This window comes from Enhydra lutris, unplaced genomic scaffold (genome assembly GCF_002288905.1).
Source record: "Enhydra lutris kenyoni isolate GAN:26980312 unplaced genomic scaffold, ASM228890v2 scaffoldscaffold7, whole genome shotgun sequence".
Taxonomy (NCBI): domain Eukaryota; kingdom Metazoa; phylum Chordata; class Mammalia; order Carnivora; family Mustelidae; genus Enhydra; species Enhydra lutris.
Genome location: NW_019154091.1, coordinates 4,572,579 through 4,594,592, shown reverse-complemented (window position 1 = coordinate 4,594,592; position 22,014 = coordinate 4,572,579). Strand labels below are relative to the sequence as shown.

Sequence of the window (22,014 nt, the reverse complement as noted above, 5' to 3'; positions counted from 1 at the left end):
TCTGCTTCACCCTCTGCCCCTCACCTTGCTTTTACTCTCTCTCAAATAAATTTTAAAAAACCTTAAAAAAGAAAAAGAAGAAAGAAAATCACTTGAAGCTTGGAAAAATTCCACAGCTATATTCTTAGGATCACCGTGTAGGGTCTTTATGATTCATATGAGACAAGGGGAGCTTCGAATCAACATTTCAGAGAAGACATTCCAGTCTGCATGATCTCATTAGTCAGGAGAATGTTGCTGGCAATCACAGTGCAGAAGCAAAGAAGCTGTCTCTTTACAAAATAGTTACCCCATATGCCTACTTCAGCTGCTACCATTGGCTCACCTGTGTTCAAGTTCACACCCACAAGTCTACCTGATTCTGAACTTTAACATTTCCCGAAGGTCCAAACCAGAGTTCTGAGCAAGAACCTTGGGAATAATGAGCAGTGCATCAGCAAATGCTTGAACTCCCAAGTTGGGCCTTGCTCTTTACACTGGACTTATATTTAATCTGGCTTCTGTGTGTCATTACTACTTCACTGCACCAGTACCTGGAACTACACAGCCATCATCAATAGCATTTTTAATAGCCCTCAAACCGTCTCCTATTGCATCTTTGCTTTGAGTGTGTGCTTATTTGACCCTTTGACCAACAGTGTGACAGATTGAGGATTGTTATATTTCTATTCTCCAATGTATACTAATAGACAAGTCCTGCGTGTCCCAAACAATCAAGATTTAGGTCATTAAAAGAATTTAGAGCTACTCCACCACAAGTGAGACTCAGCCTTTCCATATTCCTCCTTTTAGGTCTACACAGAGCTACTATGCTTTTTTGGGCAATAGCTTCTAAGGAAAAGGGGTCAATTCCCTTTTGATTAATAACAAAAAATCCTTTATCTGAATCACTCAGACTTCCTTTTCCATTTCTATAATTTTTTTAACTCGATCTTCAATGAAGTTTCTTTCAGCTTTTACAAGCTTCTCTCTTCTGCACGCTTGTTAAAAAAAAAAAAAGCTAGAATTCACTTGTATTTTTTCATATTCTAATGACACACTGTGTATGAGGATGTATGCATTTTCTACTTTTTTCATATCAGGATGCCACACCCCATGGTCCAAAACAAAACCTCTGTTTAAGCTTGTATTAGTCTCAGATTTATGTTCACCTCCATGATCTCAAATATGAAGAGGTCAATAGGTTCATCTTGTTTTTTAAGGCCAAAATGGAGTCCACCTCAGCCTCTGTTAAGACATCAGCAAATTCAGCATGCACTTTAGTATATAGAGATGTTCTGGCCACAGCTCTAAGTATTTCCCTGTCCATTTCTTTGCTTACTTTGACTTTTCCAAAAACTGAAGTACCTTTTCCTTTACAGCTTCATATTCTTCTATTATTATCCTGGGATGAAGACTTTCAGAAATGTGGAGATCCACCTATTTCAGTAGCCCTCCAATGATCAGGACACTGGAAGTATAACCATCACCAGTTATGTCATCCTGGGCTGTTACTACTTTGACTATTGAGGAGGCTGCTAGGTGTTGAATTTGCATTTCATAAAACAGCACACTGCCATCTTTAGTAAGCTTAATGTCTCCAGCACCAGAAACAAGCATCTTCATGGTGCCATTAGACCCCAAGTTGGTCCTCAGCACATCCTGCAGACTCTGGGCCACAGTGATGTTGACCGCCATGGCCTTCTGGGCTCAGGCCATCTCGGTCATGGGGTTCAGTCTTCAGAGCCACTACAGCTAATCAGCACAGAAGAGATTAAGATCCGGCATGCAGAGTACCCCAAAACATCTCCTTATCTTTTCTAGTTTTGCGTTAGAAGAGTTCTTTATATAGTCTGGATACCAGGCCCTTACCAGATATAGGACATAAATATTTCTTCCATCCTGTGGGCTGTCTTTTCATGTTCCTGATAGTATCATTTGAGGCATAAAAGTTTTAAATTCTGATGAAGTCCAATTCATCTACACTTTTCTTTTGTTATTTATGCTTTTGGTGTGGTATCTGAGAAGGCTTCCTAAGCCAGGGCCACTAAGATTTATTCTTATGTCTTCTTTTAAGAGTTTTATATAGGTTTATCTCTTACTTTAAGATTTCTGATCCACAAAGAGTACATTTTTGTGGATGATATAAGGAAGAGGTCTAGCTTCAATCATATGTACATCATGTAGTTTTAGCACCATTTGTGGAAAAGGCTATTCTTTCCCACATTGAATTGTCTTGGCACCATTGTCAAAAATCAGTTAATTATAAATGTGAGAGTTTATTTCTAGTCTCTTAATTCTATTCCATTCCAATAGTCTTTATAAAACTCCCTTTCTATTCAATTAGCTAGAGTATATTTCTTGCTTACAATCATGACTACTGGGGCGCCTGGGTGGTTCAATTGTTAAGTGTCTGCCTTTGGCTTGGATCGTGGTCCTGGGGTCCTAGGATTGAGCCCTGCATGAGGATCCCTGCTTGGCAGGGAACCTGCTTCCGTCTCTCACTCCCCCTGCTTGTGTTCCCTCTCTTGCTGTGTCTCTCTCTGTCAAGTGAATAAATAAAATCTTTAAAATAACAACAACAAACATGACTACTACCTGTTTATAATCATCAAATGTTTGAGTACTGTTGGATGTATGCTTAACCCATTTTCTTAACTATGGTTGTTTTTTTTGATGTGCCATAGTTGACGGGCAGTGATTGGGTGGGAAGGATAGGTTGTGCTGCTGGGGTGAGAGATACCAAATTTTGTCAAAAGGATATAACACAATCATTCCCTTCGTGGGGCCTGGCAGCAGCAAAATCTATCCTCCATGTTTAAGTGAAAACCTCCCTGAAGTCTGCTATTTGGTAGAAGCACAGGAAAGGGTCCCAAAAGGAAGTGCCAACATTGTTCACCCTATTGCCTCAGGGATCTATTCTAATTTCAGCACTCTTTTGGGAAGATTTCTCCACATTTGTATACATTTATAAACAGGAACTATGAGTAAACAATCAGCATATAAATTATTTAATTTTAAATTTCAGCAGGAATTCAATTACAATGTTTTTCATATATATACCTCTGATATGAAAAGAGCCATCATCATTTCTCTCCACCACAAGATGGTCAATATGAACGGTTACAGGAGCTGGTTCAAGGGATATTGTACTACTACGAGGACTGTCGTCCTACAGAAAGGAGAAACATCAGCACATTGTTAGTGAAGTAAATGATAAAATTAATCATTTCCTTAACAAATGTTACTTCAGTCAATACTTTTTTTTTTTTTAAGATTTTATTTATTTATCTGACAGACAGAGATCACAAGTAGGCAGAGAGGCAGGCAGAGAGAGAGGAAGGGAAGCAGGCTCCCTGCTGAGCAGACAGCCCGATGCGGGACTTGATCCCAGGACCCTGGGATCATGACCCGAGCTGAAGGGAGCGGCTTAACCCACTGAGCCACCCAGGCACCCCAACTTCAGTCAATACTTTTAATGAGTTAGAAATTAATCTTTATATGCTTCAGTTGATAGTGAAAAACTGCCTATTCTATTTCTATGTTTTTTCTAATTTCTAAGAAGGATCTCTTCATCATTCCCCCACAAAGACTAAAAATGCACAAATGCATTTCAATAAATGCTAGTAGAGTATATACTGTAGAGATGACATATTCCTGGACATGAATCAAAGTCCAGGTAAGCAAAGTAAACATTTACAACATGAAAACATAAAAATACTTATTAACATACTTTTAAATTAATTTTTGTGTTAGAAACTTGTATCTTCATTGGCATCACTGTTGCAACAGTTTCATCTTCCAAAAAATGTTGAATATTAGTAAGAGAAGATGTAAAAAACTCAGTGCTAAAGTTTTCTATATGGCATTGCAGAAATCCATTTTTTTCTGCAAGCAAAGAGTGTATTACAGCACCAGGCCCACTCTCAAATCTCAGAGTAATCTCAGGAGAGGATTTGGAATGAATTACAGATTTATGATCTGAACCTACAGAAAAAGAACACATAAAAATTATAACTTATAGCACTATTCAAAAGTGTCACTCTCAATTATTTGTCATTAAGACACTATTGTCATATTGTATAATGTCGAAGCAATAATATCTTAAAGTTTTAATATTTACCTTTCATTTAAGTGATATTTACAGTACATGTACAGTATACCATACACAACCCTAACTTCAATTTTTATAGATGACCTTCCACTGAAGTAATGTTGACTTGTCTATATATTCTATTTCTTTGGTACCATGCAAACATATGCCATGATATAAATCTGCTATGATGCATACCTAAGAGACTTACAATCCATCTTAGTATATACCTATCTACATATCTATAAGATAATGGACAACTGTAATAAAGAAAAAATGATGGCATTTAGAGTGATTCTTAAGCCATCTCTCAAGAAGTAACAAAAGTCTGAGGTTTTACATTTTCCTCATTAAAATTAGGTCCTTAAATAATTAGAACAGTAAATAGACAAGACCTCATTAAAATGCCTCTACTAGAAGACAATTTTAAAACTGAAATTGTAGCAAAGGATATATATAAATATATAGCAAATACACACACACACACACACACACACATATATATATACACGAATTTATATTTATATAAATATGCCTTGGCCTTATTCCAAAAAATAATCTGAGGTGGCTTACAGAGATAAAACACTGAATTCAAAAATAAATTTTAAAATTTCAATATAGCACCCATAGAATATCTGATTTTAAAAAACAAAAGTTTTCAATGCAACCACTTAAGTGAACGGACCCCCATAGTAAGTATTTTGTTTATTTTATAATACCTAGCTCCAAAAAGAACAGGAGGCAACAAGTTTATGGCATAATTATATAAAAAATAAGTAAGCAATGGAAAAGGATAAAAGAGAAATGGATGGATAGCAAGATTAATAACTCTAAACACATTATTTACTTTTCTGTGCCACAGGTGAATAAAAAATGAACTTTCTAGCAGCAAAGAGAAAAATATGATCAGTTCCACAATTCACAGAGCCCCATGAGTTAAAAACAAACTAAATGTTCTGGAAAAGTGAAACTGTTTCAGTTACTGAAGTATTGAATTTATCAGTCTCAGTGATCTTAAGAAGACCCTACTAATTAAATTCATGATGGGGAGATGTTTATTTTCCCTCAGCATGGATGTGAATACTTCAGTCTTAGAGAAGTCAAATGTAACAAATGTAAACATATTTGTGAAGGGAAGGGGATGTAAGAAAATAAATATACTTATATTTATGTACCAAGGACAGATCTCCACATACAACCCATAATGGAGAGTTGTTTTTGTAACTTTATTTCAGGTACAGAATGATGTTTAATCAATGTTAGTACTAGAGATGAACATTCAAAATAAATAAATAATATAGATACAAGAAAGAGTTCAAATAAAACTCGAAAGAATTTTTTTAACAATTAAGAACTCAGATTTTTTAAAAAAATACAAGGTAAAACAGCCACAAATTGATAATGGTTAGTGTTCTTTCCTCTATCAAGACAAACAAGAGTTAATTAATTTGTCTATTTAATAATAAGAGCGATCAGGAACAACTTGGTAAATGTGATTTTGTTCTGGCTTTTATCTACTTATCTACTACCTGTATATAGAGAGAGAGAAAGAGAGAGAGATACCCACTCACTCTAAGGACCTGAGAGCCAGAAATAATTTCAAACAAAAACAATATTTACTTGGAGCAGAGATCTTTGTCAAAACTCATTCCTCTCTTCTACCTTTTATGCCATGAAACTATTACATAAAGGTCTTCCTATTAAAGAACTCCAAAATCCACACATTATAGAAAACCAAAAACTAAAGCAAAAACAACTTTGCAATTTTAATTGGTCATGTCAGAGTAACAGCAGACATAAATCCTTGTTCATATGGCTTATTGTTTGAAATGTTCAAACTAAACTATTTTTTTCTCCCTTTCCTTTTATCCCATTTTCCTTTGCTCCTTTCTTTTCCTTTGTTTTCTTCTTTTTTGTTTTTAGTTTATCTATAACAGCCAACTGAGACAGTTGAGAAAAACAGGCATTAGCATTGACTATACAACCCATACATACTAGGCATTTCAAAATGATTTCTTCAGTAAGGAACAACACGAAACAAACTAAAAAGACATGGTACTAAGTGACCCATAAAAATAAGCAAAAACAACTGAGCAACTGGACATAATTTTAAGAGTGCACAATTTGAAGAGTGTTTGGGTTGGGAATAGAACAGAGTCTAGGTTTTGAAATTTCTTTTGTCCACTATGAAACCTTTCCAGTTATATATTTAGCTTCCTCTATTTTACATGCTATTGGGATTTATACTTCTAGTACAAAATTCTTGCAATTTTTTAACAAATACATTGTAAACTGCAAGGCCTATACATAGAAAAAAGCCAGGAGACAATTTTTTCTATGATGCTGGTTTAAAGACAAATGGCACATTTACCTGCAATTCCCAGATGTGAGGTGATAGCATACTTATTTGATATCATGCAGGACTATGTATTTCAACATGTTATGTATCAGATTTAGCATTCTGTATATATAGCAAAGAAAAATATTACAGCTCAGTGACTTTTTAAAGACTTAAAAAATTGAAAATTATCATTTCAAATGCTTAGGAGAACTATTCTAATAAATCAGTTTCTTCGAATGACTGAAAACCATGAGTGATAACTCCATATAAACTTTGAAAAAAGGAAGGTCTTATGCGGTTTCCTCTTCATACACTGCATGTTTTGTTGTTCAAAATTCTTTCTGTCCAAGTGAATGTGCTGATCTTGGAACGAAGGATCATAAGAACATGATACATGATTTTTCAAAACACCAAGTATCATGCTAGATTCAGGAAATGTTTGCTTATAAGCAAGATAATGGAATATAAAAACTGACATTTATTCCATCATAGAACTAAGTTTGACATTCTAGGATTATCTTAATCTTTTCATATAGAAAAGAGCTCAGTTTTCTTAAACCTATTATATCAAAGAATGAGAAGACCAAAAAAGATGAGACTTAACCAAACAAAAAGAAGTTAGAGAATACAACTTTAACACATATTTCTAATAACAAGCAAAATACTTTATGAAAATAATCTAAAAGAAATCTCTTACATTATTATAAACAAATGTAATTTTCCTTGAGTTCATTTATACCAAAGATAAAACTGCTAAGGAAACATATATATGAAAAACAAAAAAAGTTTAAATTATATTAAAGTCTTACCTACTGGACGATTACACAGGTAATGCCGAAGACTGATATTGCCTAACTGATCTGGTGTCACTTGGTCCACTTGAAGACAGATTTCCATATCTTCCCCTCGGATGTCAATTTCCCCATTTACACCAGTAATTTTAAACACCACAACTGACATCTAATAATGATTGCATAAATAATATTAGCATACCAAGCAATTCAAACAAAATTTAAGAAATGACACAGGAAACTATTATAACCTCTAAGAACAAAATTGTGACCTAATATAACAGAAAATATACTTTTGACCAAGAAAACATGGTTATACATTATAGTGACAAACTTCAGCTTCCTTTCTTCCTATTCAGTCAAAAGAGAATTTTTTAGGTCACAAAGATTAAATTACATGACATTTCTGTATGAAATTATTTTCACTGAAGGCTGAACATATTTTCTAAGTCATCTGTAAGAACATTTCACTAGGTGGGAAGGGCTTAAATCAGTAACATACTTCTTTTGTGGAAAGCTCCTCATAAGGACTGACTACTATCAACCATCAAACTTGTTTTCCAAAATGTATTTAAATGGAACAATAATAAAGGTCAAAAAATAAAAGATGGAAAAAGACAGAAATTCCCTCCTCAGTGCAAGAAAAACAGATTTAGAGAAGTGAAATTCAGAGAAAAACAATTCAATAAGAAGGAAGGAAGCAGCTTCAAGAGTGGAAAGAGCAAAGTGAATTACTACTACTATGGCAATTCACTTTAGATATTAATGTCTTGAAATGTGCCCATATTAAATATGAAATAAAGGTAAATCAGCCTTGTGGCTGGCATTTCTCTTCACAAAATCTCTCTGAAATGATTACCAGGTCTTGATTTTCTTGAGCACCCTCTGAATTTGTACTGATGGCATCTGGAGAGGTTTCACCAAAATTCTGTAGATTTGCACTAGCATTTGCATTCTCTGCAAGGCTCTGGTAATTTGTAGTCATGTTCTTCTTAATACCTAAAGTAATAAAGAAACTAACAAATTAAAATCAGTTTTACACATGATCCAAATATGTTACATTTATCTAATCAATATGGGGCATCCCTTCAACTCTTTCTCAAGCAAAGGCTTATTTGAAAGATAATAGGCGGGGGTGCCTGGGTGGCTCAGTGGGTTAAGGCCTCTGCCTTTGGCTCAGGTCATGATCCCAAGGTCTTGGGATAGAGCCCCGCATCAGCTCAGCAGGGTTTTCTGCTCAGCAGGGATCCTGCTTTCTGCTCAGCAGGGATCCTGCTTCCTCCTTTCTCTCTGCCTGCTTCTCTGCCTACTTGTGATCTCCGTTGTCAAATAAATAAAATCTAAAAAAAAAAAAAAAGAAAAAGATAATAGGTGGGGCACCTGGGTGGCTCAGTGGGTTAAGCCTCTGCCTACGGCCAGGTCCTGATCTCAGGATCCTGGGACTGAGCCCCGAGTCGGGCTCTCTGATCAGCGGGGAGCCTGCTTCTCCCTCTCTCTCTGCCTGTTGGGCTCCTCGCTCCTCCCTGCTTGTGTTCACTCACTCTCTGGCAAATAGATAAATAAAATCTTTAAAAAAAAAATGATAGGCAAAGAAAAATTAAACTCTGATTAGCTAGCAAATATTAAGAAATAATGTCCACAATAAAATGTTGGAGATACTAAAGCCCTACACTTAGTATGAAAAGAAATCTAAAACACTGACCACTGCTTCCTCATTGCTGGCAGAGTGCTAGAGTAGCAGGTTCCTAGTCAGCCAGCTTTCGCCTCCGTAGGCCATCCTATTTTGAACAGTCCCAGTTTAACCACTTCATTTCCCCTTTCAGTAGCCTACAATAACTTCTAATTATCATCTACATGAAGTTAATGCCACTACTACCAATGTGATCATCCTCCATTCTTACCTACCTGCCTTAATTTCTCAGTGTGCTGTATCTCATTATTTCTCAAACTCTGTGGTCAAAGACAATCTTAAAAAAATTCTGTGCCCATCACAGACCAATACTTAAAAAAAAAAAAACAACCATAAAAATGAATTTCTACAAAAAGTGCATTGGAAAAGTGCAAGTCTTAGCGAAATAAGCCAATCAGAGAAAGACAACTATCATATGATCTCCCTGATATGAGGAAGTGGAGAGGCAACGTGGGGGGTTTGGAGGGTAGGAAAAGAATAAATGAAACAAGATGGGATCGGGAGGGAGACAAACCATAAGAGACTCTTAATGTCACAAAACAAACTGAGGGTGGCCGGGGGAAGGGGGGTAGGGAGAGGTGGTGGGGTTATGGACATTGGGGAGGGTATATGCTATGGTGAGTGCTGTAAAGTGTGTAAACCTGGCAATTCACAGACCTATACCCCTGGGGCTAATAATACATTATATATTTATAAAAAAATTAAAAAAAATTATTAAAATAAATAAATAAATAAATAAAATAAAGTACAAGTCATGACATAGCCTCAGTTTTTAAATTATTATATAGTTAACCCTTGAACTGTGTGAATGCTAGGGGTGCTGACCTCCCATGCAGTCAAAAATCCACATATAACTTCTGACTCTCCAAAAACTTAATTACTAATAGCCTACTATTGACTGAAATCTTAATTATAAATTTATTATAAATTATAAACAGCCAATTAACCTATGTCACATGTTATATATATATTATATTGTATTCTTACAATTAAAAAAAGCTAGAGAAAAGAAACATTATTTAAAAAATCACAAGGAATATACATTTACAGAACTGTGCTGAATTTTTTTTTTTTAATTTTTATTTATTTATTTGACAGAGATCACAAGCAGGGAGAGAGGCAGGTAGAGAGAGAAGGAGGGGAAGCAGGCTCTCTGCTGAGCAGAGAGCCCGATGTGGGGCTCGATCCCAGGACCCTGGGATCATGACCTTGGCTGAAGGCAGAGGCTTTAACCCACTGAGCCACCCAGGTGCCCCAGAACTGTGCTGAATTTATTGACCAAAAAAAAAAAAAAAAAAAAAAAAAAAAATCCACATATAGGTGGATCTGCGCAGTTCAAACACATGTTGTTCAAGGGTCAACCGCATTTATGACTACACATTCAGCTTCTAACTCAGTGCCTGGAAACACAGTTGGTGCTCAATAAATCATCTACTGAAAGAAAACAATGTTTAAAGCCAGGGAAAATACATATATATACAATTCCCATTTCACAGAGGGCTCTTAGAGGGTAAGAAGGCTTCCCTGATGAAACACTATATAAACTAAAGTGAAAAAGAGCATTCTAGGCACAGGTACAAAGACCCTGAGGTAGAAAAAAGTTTGTCATAGTGAAGAAACTGAAGAGTGAATTTAAAGGAGTAAAGTGTACTATAGTACACCTGAAGTATAACAAACACACGGGTGAACAGCAGAACCAGTTAAGCTGGGGCCGTATCACGCAAAGCATTGTCAGTAATTTTAAACTAAATGCCTTAAAGCAGTGAGAAGTTATCAGAATTAAAATGGGGATGAATGTGATAGTATTTACATTTTTGTTTGTTTGTTTGTCTGAAGTAAGCTCTACACCCAACGTGGGGCTTGAACTCACGACTCGGAGATCCACAGTCACGTGGTTTAGACTGCGTTAGTCAGGCACTGTGATAATTACATTCTTAAGAGTTTGTGCCTACAGAACAAAGAATGAATTATAAATTGACAAGAACAGAAATGGGAAGATAGTTAGGACCTATGGTGGGAAGGCAGTCCCACTACATGTTTGTTCATAAATATGTATATATATTAAAAAACATGTATACACATGCATATCTACACACATATGTGTTATGTGTACATATATAAACATACAAATATGTATAGAAAAACACATAGAAAACCGTCTGTTAATATATATACAAAAAGTTGATGACAGTTATTTCTAGAGTGGGGAACAGTATCACGGGCAGAGTAGGGTGGTATTAAAGTGACACTTTCAATTTTTATTTCAGATATTTCCATAATAACTGATTTCTTTTTTTTTTTTTTTAAGATTTTATTTATTTATTTGACAGACAGAGATCACAAGTAGGCAGAGAGGCAGGCAGAGAGAGAGGGGAAAGGAAGCAGGCTCCCTGCCAAGCGGAGAGCCCGATGTGGGGCTCGATCGCAGGACCCTGGGATCATGACCTGGGCCAAAGGCTTTAACCCACTGAGCCACCCAGGCACCCCATAACTGATTTCTTTATAATGAGAAAGTATTCACATATTTTTACATGTATTTCTTATAAAACTAAAACAAAAGAACACAAAAAACCAAGTCTTTTCCTAATGTAAATCAATTCCTCTGACATAAAGAAAATCATCAGGGATCAGGGAAATTATTAAAAGCTCATGGTACAGGGGTACCACAGTGGCTCAGGTAGTTAGATACCCGACTCTTCATTTTGGCTAGGGTCATGATCTCAGGGTCATGAGATAAAGCCTGCCTGGAGCCCCACGCTGGGCTGCATGCTGGGGCTAGAGCCTGCTTGGGATTCTCTGTTTCTGCTTCTCCTTTTCCTTTTGCCCCTCCTACTGCTCATGTGCACGCTCTCTCAATAAATAAATAAATAAAATCTTTAAAAAAGAAGTCATGGTATATTTTCAAGTCAATTTGATATAGATTTTAAAAATATTTTCAAAGGAGTTTAAATGGTATTAGAAAATGATGAAAAGTGATAAAAAGCATGTTAAAAAATCATATATATATAGCATGACACCAAATACATACGTATATGAATATATACACAGAGTCATAGAATAAATGATGGTATTTCCAATTGCGGTAACTTTGGGTTATCTTATTTTCCAAATTGTAGTTGTCTGTATATATTTTCCATGTTTTCTACATTGAGTGGTAGTCCCTTTTGTTATTTTTTAGAAATAATAAGGAAACCACTGATGCTTTCTGAGAACAGTTAGGGATATTTTCTATAGGAATACTCTTTTTAAAGTATATTTTGATCATAAAGCAGAAATCTGTTAAGGTAGGATTTTAAACCATAAAGGGGACTGGGGAACTAGGCGACAGAGCTATCTGTGAATCTAGAATAGGGTTCTATGACCCGTGTCAGTACCTCTTATACACATATGGTAATCATTTCCAAAGTCTGGGGATCTAGTATAACATTCTGGTTGGTTAAAAGTTTAGGCTCTTGGGTCCATCTAGCTGATTTCAAAAACTGCCCCTATTTCTTCCTGACTGTATACTAATTTTTGTAAGTTTCAGTTTGTGAACCTATGAGCCTTTCCTTACCCTAAGCTGTTTTCAACATCATCAATAGCAGGCTTACTATCCTTCATTCACAAAGTAATTTGTATTTACCTATGGTCTCTTCTACTTCAGTATCTAGCAATTAATCTCTAGCTGTGGCCCATCCTTTCATTCCTGTTCACAAAGGCCCCAATGTCTTAGCGATGGGAATACATTTAATACTTTCTCAGTCATTCCTAGTGGTCTTTACTGGGGCATTTAGTTGCCTCTGAGTAAAATGGGGGAATCATGTTGTTCCATCATTCATAATCGTGACAGAATACTTGTTATGGAGATGAGCAGTCCAGTCCAGTCCAGAAAAATTCCAGTCACAGGACGAACATAATTGAGAATTCATCAAGCAAATTAAGCCCATCTGACCAAAATTTCACATAAAGGAGTCTCTATGACAAGAGGCTAATAGCATTCACGTGGTTTGCTTTATGCTCTAAATGACTATATACAAATAACTGCTGGATGTGGCCATAAAAAAGAAGCAACAGAACAACCATTAGAAAGTTAAGTACAGGGGCGCCTGGGTGGCTCAGTAGGTTAAGCCTCTGCGTTAGGCTCAGGTCATGATCCCAGGGTCCTGGGATCGAGCCCCGCATCGGGCTCTCTGCTTGGCTGGGAGCCTGCTTCCCTTCCTCTCTCTCTGCCTCTCTCTCTGCCTATCTCTCTGCCCACCTGTGATCTCTGTCTGTCAAATAAATAAATAAAAAATTTAAAAAAAAAAGGTGAGTAGAGAATTTATTATTAAAAATATATATATATAAATAAAAAAGAAAGTTAGGTACAATACTCTTTGTAGTATATAGGTATGTATGTGTATAAATAAAATAAGTTTTTTGGGGGCTATAATTTATTATTGGATAGAATTAAAAATACTTAAACATCACTTCTAAGATTTGTATATTTATTATGAATTCTTAAACTTGTATTGCTTTACCTTTTTCCAAAAATATATGAGTATCACTTCCATCACTTTCCAACAACTGTTCTTCCAATATCATACTGTCAAGTGAAATGGTATCTAATGAAGTCTGTGAGGAGCTTCTCTTCATGTTCTTATAAGAAACACAGAGCGGAGCTACGCTGGGTGGGATACGGTCCTTAGGCTTTCCACTGTTAACAAAATTATTAGAAAAACATCACATAAAACCTATTTTTTAGGTGTTAACTCTAGCAATGCCTTATTTTATCATGAGGTTTTCTGTCCAAAAACAAAATATGTCTCCCACCACAGACATATGGATAGAAAATGAAAAATCCCCCAAATTCCAAAAGTATGTTGTTACCTTAAAGATGACTGAGATGTAAATGTTCTAACAGTGGGTGCTTCTTCTTGATTGATTTCTAGGTTCTCAGAGAGTGAAGCTGTTTCTGGAAGCAAATCTTCCGCTTTAAAGACTGACTCTATGGTTTCATGTCCTCCACTACTTAAACTGTTTGAAAGTATGTTTTGATTACCATCATTATCAAAGGAAAGCAAATTTGAATCTTCTCTGTGGCTTAAGACACCATTTGAACCTGTATAAGAGGAATCCTTTCTGTCACTTGTTTCTGATCCAATTTCTCCTGATCCACTTTTACAGATAATTCCACTACTTTCATCTTCACTTATCTTCCCTAAATTTTTATCTGATAAACAATCCGGAAAAGAAATACCTTTTTGCAGATTTGTATCACTAGCTGATTTAAAAAGCAAAGGATCCTTCAAAGGCACATGGCTCAGGTCAACACTCATAGATCTGTTGTCCGACATGTGATTAACAGTTACACTTCTAATTTGATTTACACCACTACTAACTTGTTTCCTTTTTGAAGACAAAAGTTCTCCATTTTCAGTAGGCAAACAGTCAGGAACTGTTGGGCTCACACTTTCAGCAACAGGAGACTTGAGAGTATTTCCTTGATCCACTGGATGTAGCAAAAGAGCCACTTCTGCACTTTTAAGTAAAATTCCAATACAAATGGATGCCTGACTAGCAGGCCTGCCCGTCACAGCTTCTACATCTTTCCTTAAGTTCTCCAAAAGCAGAATAAGGGACTCATGGAGGAAAAGCAAGAGCAGATACTGGTAGTGATTGATCTGCATACTGACATGTCTATGAATGTGAACCAGGATGTGAACATCTGCATCTGACGATGAAGAGGTAAATCTTAAAAATGTATCAGAAGGTTTCTGACTACCATTTGTCAAGGGCTCAGATTCTGTACTATAATACTCTTTCAAGAGCTTTTTCCGCTTCAGTCGGCCAGTCAGATCACTAGATTCACTCTGTGATGTATTTAGAGATACCTGATTACATGACTGTAGCTCTTTTTGTGACACTGCATACCTTGTTGGTTGGCAAATCCAGATGGAAAGAGGGAAAGAGTCTACAAAATTTATTGGTCGCCCTTTTCCACTCTTTGTCCCTTCATAATCAATCCAAAATTGAGAAAAGTACACAGCCCAAACATCTGTGGCAGCAGAAGTTTTAAGAGTGTGTTTATTCAACTTAGGAGTAATATTTCCTTTATAAACTTCATGCATTTTAGTATCTTGTTCATGGGCATGTCTCTGGAAGATTGGGTGCAAAAGATTAAAATTGTCATCAGATTTGGGGAAGCTGGTATTTGCTTTACTAAAAAAATCACAATCTTTAAAGTCTTGAAATAAAGCTTCTAGATCAGAATGTCGACAATTTGGACAATGCCTTGTATTTGTGGCAATCATTTCAGAACTCTGAATAGAAACTGCATGTGGTTGATCTTGATGACATTCAGATTTCATTTCAGAAGGAATGACAAACTGTAAGAGAAAAAACATTAACTTACAAATCCATATATATGTCTTGAAGATAAAATCATCACAAACATAATTTAGCTCAGGCCTTCTTTTGGGTGTTTCCCCTCAAAATACGACTTTCCTCCAGACATAAAATATTAATTCTCCCGCCAGGTATTTTTATTAAAGCAAGTAAAAGGGACTTAACTGATTAACCACTAAGACAAAAAAAAAAAAAAAAAAAATCTAAACCCCCCCCCATAAATAATGAATAGTGAACATAACATACATGCATATTTGCATACAACATATCACAAAACCAAACAAAATTTTTTGTTGTTAAAACAAAAAAATGAAACTAAATTAAATAAGTATTACTAAAAGCTTACTATACATTAAGTATATAAGTGCTAAGTTTGGAAAAAGGAACTTTTTCTTAGGTTATTTTAAATCCAAGAGATTTGGAGGATGACTGGATGGGTAAAGAGAATGACTGGACAGATGTCATTAGAATGACTTTTTTTGGGATAAAACTATTAAGAAAATAAACTTAAAAGGATAGGCCAAACTATTTGCTAAAATAATTTTTCAGAAATAAATAACCTCAGTCCTCAAAATATTCACATCAAAGTGTTCAAAGGGACTGATTTTAAAACTGTGCAAACTGAGAGAGTGTAAAGATCATTACATAACTGTCTCATAGTAAAACTGCAAATGTTAAAAATGTGTTTTTTATATTGAATACAGTAAGATCTTTGAAAAGATCTTTAAAACATTTCTGTGATGTATGAGTTTTATTCATAACCTCATTTTAAGAAGGAAATTAAAGGTATAGAAGTATATCTTTAAGAGAAGAAATTAAAGGTATAGAAATATAGAGTACAAGCAACACAACTAGAAACTGAAATTTTTCATCCATGTCCAAGTCTTATCCTATTTACTACACTATACTAGCTCTTTTATTTAAAAAAAACTTCCCTCCCGTAGAATTGAGATATCCATGGGAATCAGATTATCAACTACTTGGCTGTAATACAAAGCAACTTTCTATTAACTTTGGATATCAGTAACAGAATAACTGTGAAAAAATTAAACACAGATCTAACTTACTAGTTTCATTATATTAATTACCACTTTTGAAAGAAAAATTTTATCCAGTCTGGTAAGAAGTAGGGAAAAAAAATCACTGATTTAAATTTTATTTCAGCTTACCTCCAAATGGATGAGCAGTGACAAAATAAAATAAAAGAAGACAGAGAAAGAAGGGGGAAAACAGTCTCTTAAAGCTTTTTAAAATGAAAATCAAAATTAAAACTGAAATTTCAAAATCAAAATTAAGATTACAAGAAAGTCTATTTAAATTTGAGCACCCATCTTAAATCCTAGAAATTCTAAAGCTATTAACTTCTCTAAAAACAGTTTTGTGGGGTGCCTGGGTGGCACAGTCCATTAAGCATCCAACTCTTTGTTTCAATTCAGGTCCTAACCTCAGGGTTGTGAGCTCAAGCCCCACGCTGGGCTCTGCACCCAGTGCAAAGTCAGCTTGAGACTCTGTCGCTGCCCTCACCTCTCTCTCAAGTAAATAAATAAATCTTTAATAAAAAAAGAAAAGAAAAACGGTTTTGTTGTTACAGCCACTTGTTTATATGGTACCTTTAGCATTAAGCCATCAACTCGAATATCAACATGCTCATCAGATTTTGAACTGCCATTCAACTTGTATACAGCCATAAATTGATTAAGACTCTGTTTTAAATCCAACAGAAATTGATTTAACCACAGAATACTTCTTTCATCCACGGTAAACTGTAGTGCATTCAGTTGGCTATAAAGGTTGGCAGATGGAACTGTGGAGAAAAAAAATTTTTTTAATTTTTACTGAACAGGTGGTCTAAATCTTCCCTGAGAGAAAACATTTTTAACAACATTTATTCTTTTTAAATTAAGTTAATAAGGTTTTGAAATTTTATTAAAAAAACTAAAGTGACAAGCGGATGATAGGAAACATTTTTAGATAGATAAAACAAGATTTTTCTATGTTTCACTAACTGAAAATATATTACTTAAACTATCTGTATGAATACGAAGTACTGTTTAGATCTCTTTTCCTAATGTTATAGTCACCAAGAAGCAAACTTCAAAAAACCTTACCTTCTTGATGAAGTATCACATCAAAGTTGTGGTCCTTAATTAGATAGTTCTGTAAGGACTTTTACTATATGCATACAATCCAAACCCTCTAAAATAAGAGAACCAATGACTAATACCTTATGAAAGTGGTAAGCAAGGCAGATCTCCTTGAGAGGCCATGTACTTTTATTCTCCACTTAATCCTAACCCTAGAATAGTGCTTGGTGCAAAGTAAAAACTCAAGTAGCTAGTAAATAATAAAAAGAATATACTCTTTTTCATAGTTGCCCCCCCATATTAGAATGCTCAGGGGTTGGATAAATGTATTAGTGCTAATTTATATTAAATAAATATTCACAATTATAGTATACATCACTTCCTGAAATCCTTTTTTTATACCCTAAAAGCCATTATTATTTTCAGAGCATCTTTATATTTTAGAGCATTTCTTATTTATAAAAAAATCTTTTATTCTAAACATTCAGACCTACTTACATTTAGTAAAGCAAACAGCAAGCATATCTAGAACTTTTTGACAATAATGATCTAGGAAAATAAGCCCACGGTATAGGATATTACTAAAGAGACAACATTATAATTATGTCCTGAATAGGACATTTTTGGCATTCCATTCATTCATTTATTCATTCATTCCTTCATTTTCTTTCAACAAAGATTCACTGAACACCAACTACATATTGTGTATGGTGCTAAGCACAAAGTAATGAAAATTCTGTAGGTTTTTTATTCAAGACAGACAGAGAGGCAGAAAAATTGCAATTCAAGTCTAACAGATACAGCCAATTGGGATGTGGAGGTGATTGTATTTGAAAATAGAAAGGCAGCGGGATGCTAAGGAGATCACATTGCACTCTAGAAGGTAGGAAGAAGCCCTCTCAAGTATAGACTGAAAGATGACATCTACAGAGAGGACTCAGGAGTAAATGTAGTCCCCAAGGCTACAGTAAAAAAGGAAAGAAGAACCTGGGCTCTGCAGATCTGGGACAGAGAAAGAAATCTACTGTACTAAGCAGTAGAAAAATCCACACAGTATCTAACAGGGGACTAGTGAAATAGGCTATTATACAGTTATTAGAAGTATGTAAAATAAACCTGTAGAAACCTGGAATATGCTCATATCATCAAGGGGAAAGGACAGGATAAAAATAAAATATATAAAAGAAACACATATATTAAGAACAGGACTAGGAACACGATACTTATCACTATGGTCTGAACTGTGTCCCCTCAAAATTGATATGCTAATAAAGTTCTAACTCAGGGTATCTCAGAATATGACTATATTTGGAGACAGAACTTTTAAAGAGGCAATCATAGTAAAAATGAGTTCACATGGGTGGGCCCAGTCCAGTATGATCAGCAGCATTAGGAAACACACTGAGGAAAGACCATGTGAAAAGACAGAAATCTATAAGCCAAGAAGAGGTCTTTGAAGAAATGACCTTGCTGACACTTGATCTAGAACTTCTAGCCTCAAGAATTATGAGGAAATACATTCTTTTGTTTAAATCACCCAACTGGGGCGCCTGGGTGGCTCAGTGGGTTAGGCCTCTGCCTTCGGCTCAGGTCATGTTCTCAGGGTCCTGGGATCGAGCCCCGCATTGGGCTGTCTGCTCAGCAGGGAGCCTGTTTCCCTTCTTTCTCTGCCTGCTTCTGATCTCTCTCTCTGTCCAATAAATAATAAAATAAAATCTTAAAAAAAAAATCACCCAACCTATGGTACTTTGTTATGACAGCCTTAACAAATTCATACACTCATGTTTTAGCAGAAGTCATCTCTAAATTGTAGCCTTGGGAGCAATTTTTTATTTTTGGCATTAAAAAAATATATTACATTTACAATACTTAAAAAGTGATGTATTTTTAAAGTTGGGTAGCTTAACAAAGAGATGAAATATCAGGGCTGAAAATGGATCTTTGTACATGAGGAATGAACATACTCTATTTTTGTGTATGCTTGAATCTTTTGAATAATGAACAGTTAAATTAAACACAGTTAAACATAACCTAGCAAATCCACTCCTAAGAATCTATGGAGCTAACGGTTTAAATTGCTGAGAAAGAACTTTATATTTTGATCAGAAAAAATATATGTATTATAAAATAAGATTATATTCCTTTGGCACATGTTAATAAAACTGATCGAAATAAATAAGCCTAGATTAGAAATCAGAAATCCTTTAAACTAGTCTTAACTCTGAAGAATTACTAGTTCAGGGTTGTACTACTTAAAGAAAACAATTATTTGTGAGAGGTGAGGAGGGCTGGAAGCCATGGGATTTTCCAGTTATAGACAAATGGCTGTAAATATCCTAGGAAGGCACTGGGGAATTGGGGGAAGACACACAATAAACTTTGATTTATGACCCATGCTTGAGTTTCAGCTGTGCTATCTTACTAAAGTGCTGAGCAAATGTCGTAACTTCCTTGTTTTAGTCAGGAAGGTAGAAAAGAGAAACAAATGAGAATACACAAAAGACTGCTGAAAAGTATGAAGATGGTAAAAATTAGATCCCAAAACTTTGGCACAAATAAGGATTAATGGTTATACAGTTAAACAAAAAGGTATCACATAAACAAAGGCAAATTTTAGTTTGCAGAATTCCTGGATGATCTAAAACAATAGTATAGAAATTTGCCATTCAAAGAATACAAACATATCATTATTTTAACTTTAGGACCCCCAAATAGCTTACAAATAAAAATTCACATAACCTAAGTTGTTTCTAACTAACGATAAGGGCCAAAGGTTATCCAAAGTATATAGCTGTGCACAAAAAAACAGAAAAAAAAAAAAAAACTTCTCTATAGCGAAAAGAATAACTCCATTGTTAATTTTTCAATGAAATATAGAGTTTCGGGTGCCTGGGTGGCTCAGTCAGTTAAGCATCTGTCTTCAGCTCAGATCGTGATCCCAGTAGGATCAAGTCCCCATCCGGCTCCCTGCGCAGTGGGGAGTCTGCTTCTCCCTGATGTTTGTGATCTCTCTCTCCCTCTTTCCCTCTCTCTCTCAGATAAATACAATCTTGGGGGAGGAAAAAAAAAAGAAATACAGAGTTTTATATAGCTGAAATATAAATAGGATTTTACTAAAGGGAAAAAAATGACCTTATTCTGCAAATAACCTAACTTTGCTAAATTCTTTCATTTAACAGCTATTAAGTAAAGAAATGAGTCAAACCTCTGGGATAAAATGAAGCATGAGTTCTATATGATTCCCAACATCAAGGATGCTATAACCTCGTGCACCGGGTGGCTCAGTTGATTAAGTGTCTGCGTTCAGCTCAGGTCATGATCTTCTGGTCCTTCAAACCCTGCCTCGCCTCAGGCTCCTTTCTCAGTGGGGAGTCAACTTCTCTCCCTCTGCCCCATCCCCCCTGCTCATGAGATCCTTCACCCTCTCTCTCACTCTCTCAAATAAATAAAATATTGTTTAAGAAGATTTTTTAAAAAAGGATACTGTAAGCTAGTAAGAGAACAAAATATGAATAATCAGAATATGTAAAAAATGCTATCCTATACAGGCGCCCAGGTGCCTCAGTCTATTAAGCCTCTACCTTCCACTTAGGTCATGATCTCAGGGTTCTGGGGTCAAGCCCTGTGTGGGGCTCCCTGTTCAGCAGGGAGTCTGCTGTTGCCCCAGTTGTGTTCTCTCTTTTTCACTCTCTCACCCACTCTAATAAAACCTTTAAAAAAAAAATGCTATACTACAGTTATATACTAAGTACAAAGACAAGTAAAGAACAACGGACTTTCGTTTCTTTCTTCACACTATAACTCAAAACCTTGGCGCCTGGGTGGCTCAGTGGGTTAAAGCCTCTGCCTTCGGCTCAGGTCATGGTCTCAGGGTCCTGGGATAGAGCCCTCCATCAGGCTCTCTGCTCAGCGGGGAGACTGCTTCCTCCTCTCTCCCTGCCTGCCTCTCTGACTACTTGTAATCTCTGTCTGTCAAATAAATAAATAAAATCTTTAAAAAAAAAAACAAAAAAACTCAAAACCTTAGGAAGAAAAAAACAACTTTCTAAGTAATGGACAAGTAATAAAAAAGCAGGAACTCTCTTACTTGGAAAATCCTTTCCATCTGGATAGTAATATTCTGTGAATTCTATATAGACAGCTGACATTTCTTGTGGAAGATACAGGGATTTCTTATTGCAAGAAATCATACTCTTAGGGGAAGAACGACATTGTTCTGCTGTAGAGACCTGAAAAAAAAAACAATTAAACATACTGAAGTACACTGAGTAAAGCCCTTTCCAAACAATTTATGCCACATGAACATCACTTCAAACTCCTAAAACTACTTCAAATAATTTGTTAGTTTCCAATGCAAACTTTATTATATTTTTAACTTCACGTTAAACTATTTTTGGTAATACCAATCAGCTATTCGAAAAACTATAGCCTCTTTAAAGGCTTATCATATCAACTCTTTAAAATCGTCCTTGCAAACTTATTTTGAGCCATAAAATATCAGAGTATTTCTGTAACAGAAGTAAGTAAATGGAATAGTCAGAACACAGATCCAGGTCCATAAGAACAGACTGCTTCCCTGGTGTGTATTTACATTAATACTTTATTATTAAAAATTTATTATGAAAAATAAGTAGCCATATACAGAGTTTCAAGCTGGGATAATAAAAAAA

At 35.5% G+C, this 22,014-nt stretch overlaps 1 protein-coding gene and 1 pseudogene across 3 annotated transcripts in view; both read right to left on the bottom strand.

Annotated features, from left to right (window-relative positions):
• Positions 1-22,014, bottom strand: part of LOC111142175 (UHRF1 binding protein 1 like) — a 105,983-nt gene that overhangs the window by 20,569 nt on the left and 63,400 nt on the right. The window contains exons 12-20 of one of the 3 annotated variants that reach the window (XM_022495182.1): positions 21,432-21,573; positions 16,871-17,064; positions 14,113-15,241; positions 13,743-13,974; positions 13,394-13,569; positions 8,064-8,203; positions 7,223-7,373; positions 3,713-3,966; positions 3,043-3,151 (exon numbers count right to left, since the gene is read on the bottom strand). In XM_022495182.1, coding sequence (XP_022350890.1) covers positions 3,043-3,151; positions 3,713-3,966; positions 7,223-7,373; positions 8,064-8,203; positions 13,394-13,569; positions 13,743-13,974; positions 14,113-15,241; positions 16,871-17,064; positions 21,432-21,573 — 2,527 coding nt within the window. Of the gene's footprint in view, positions 1-3,042; positions 3,152-3,712; positions 3,967-6,488; positions 6,534-7,222; positions 7,374-8,063; positions 8,204-13,393; positions 13,570-13,742; positions 15,242-16,870; positions 17,065-21,431; positions 21,574-22,014 lie in introns of those variants that run through there. The other 2 variants (XM_022495181.1, XM_022495183.1) reach the window with 2 other exon arrangements.
• LOC111142294 lies at positions 180-2,591 on the bottom strand (annotated as a pseudogene).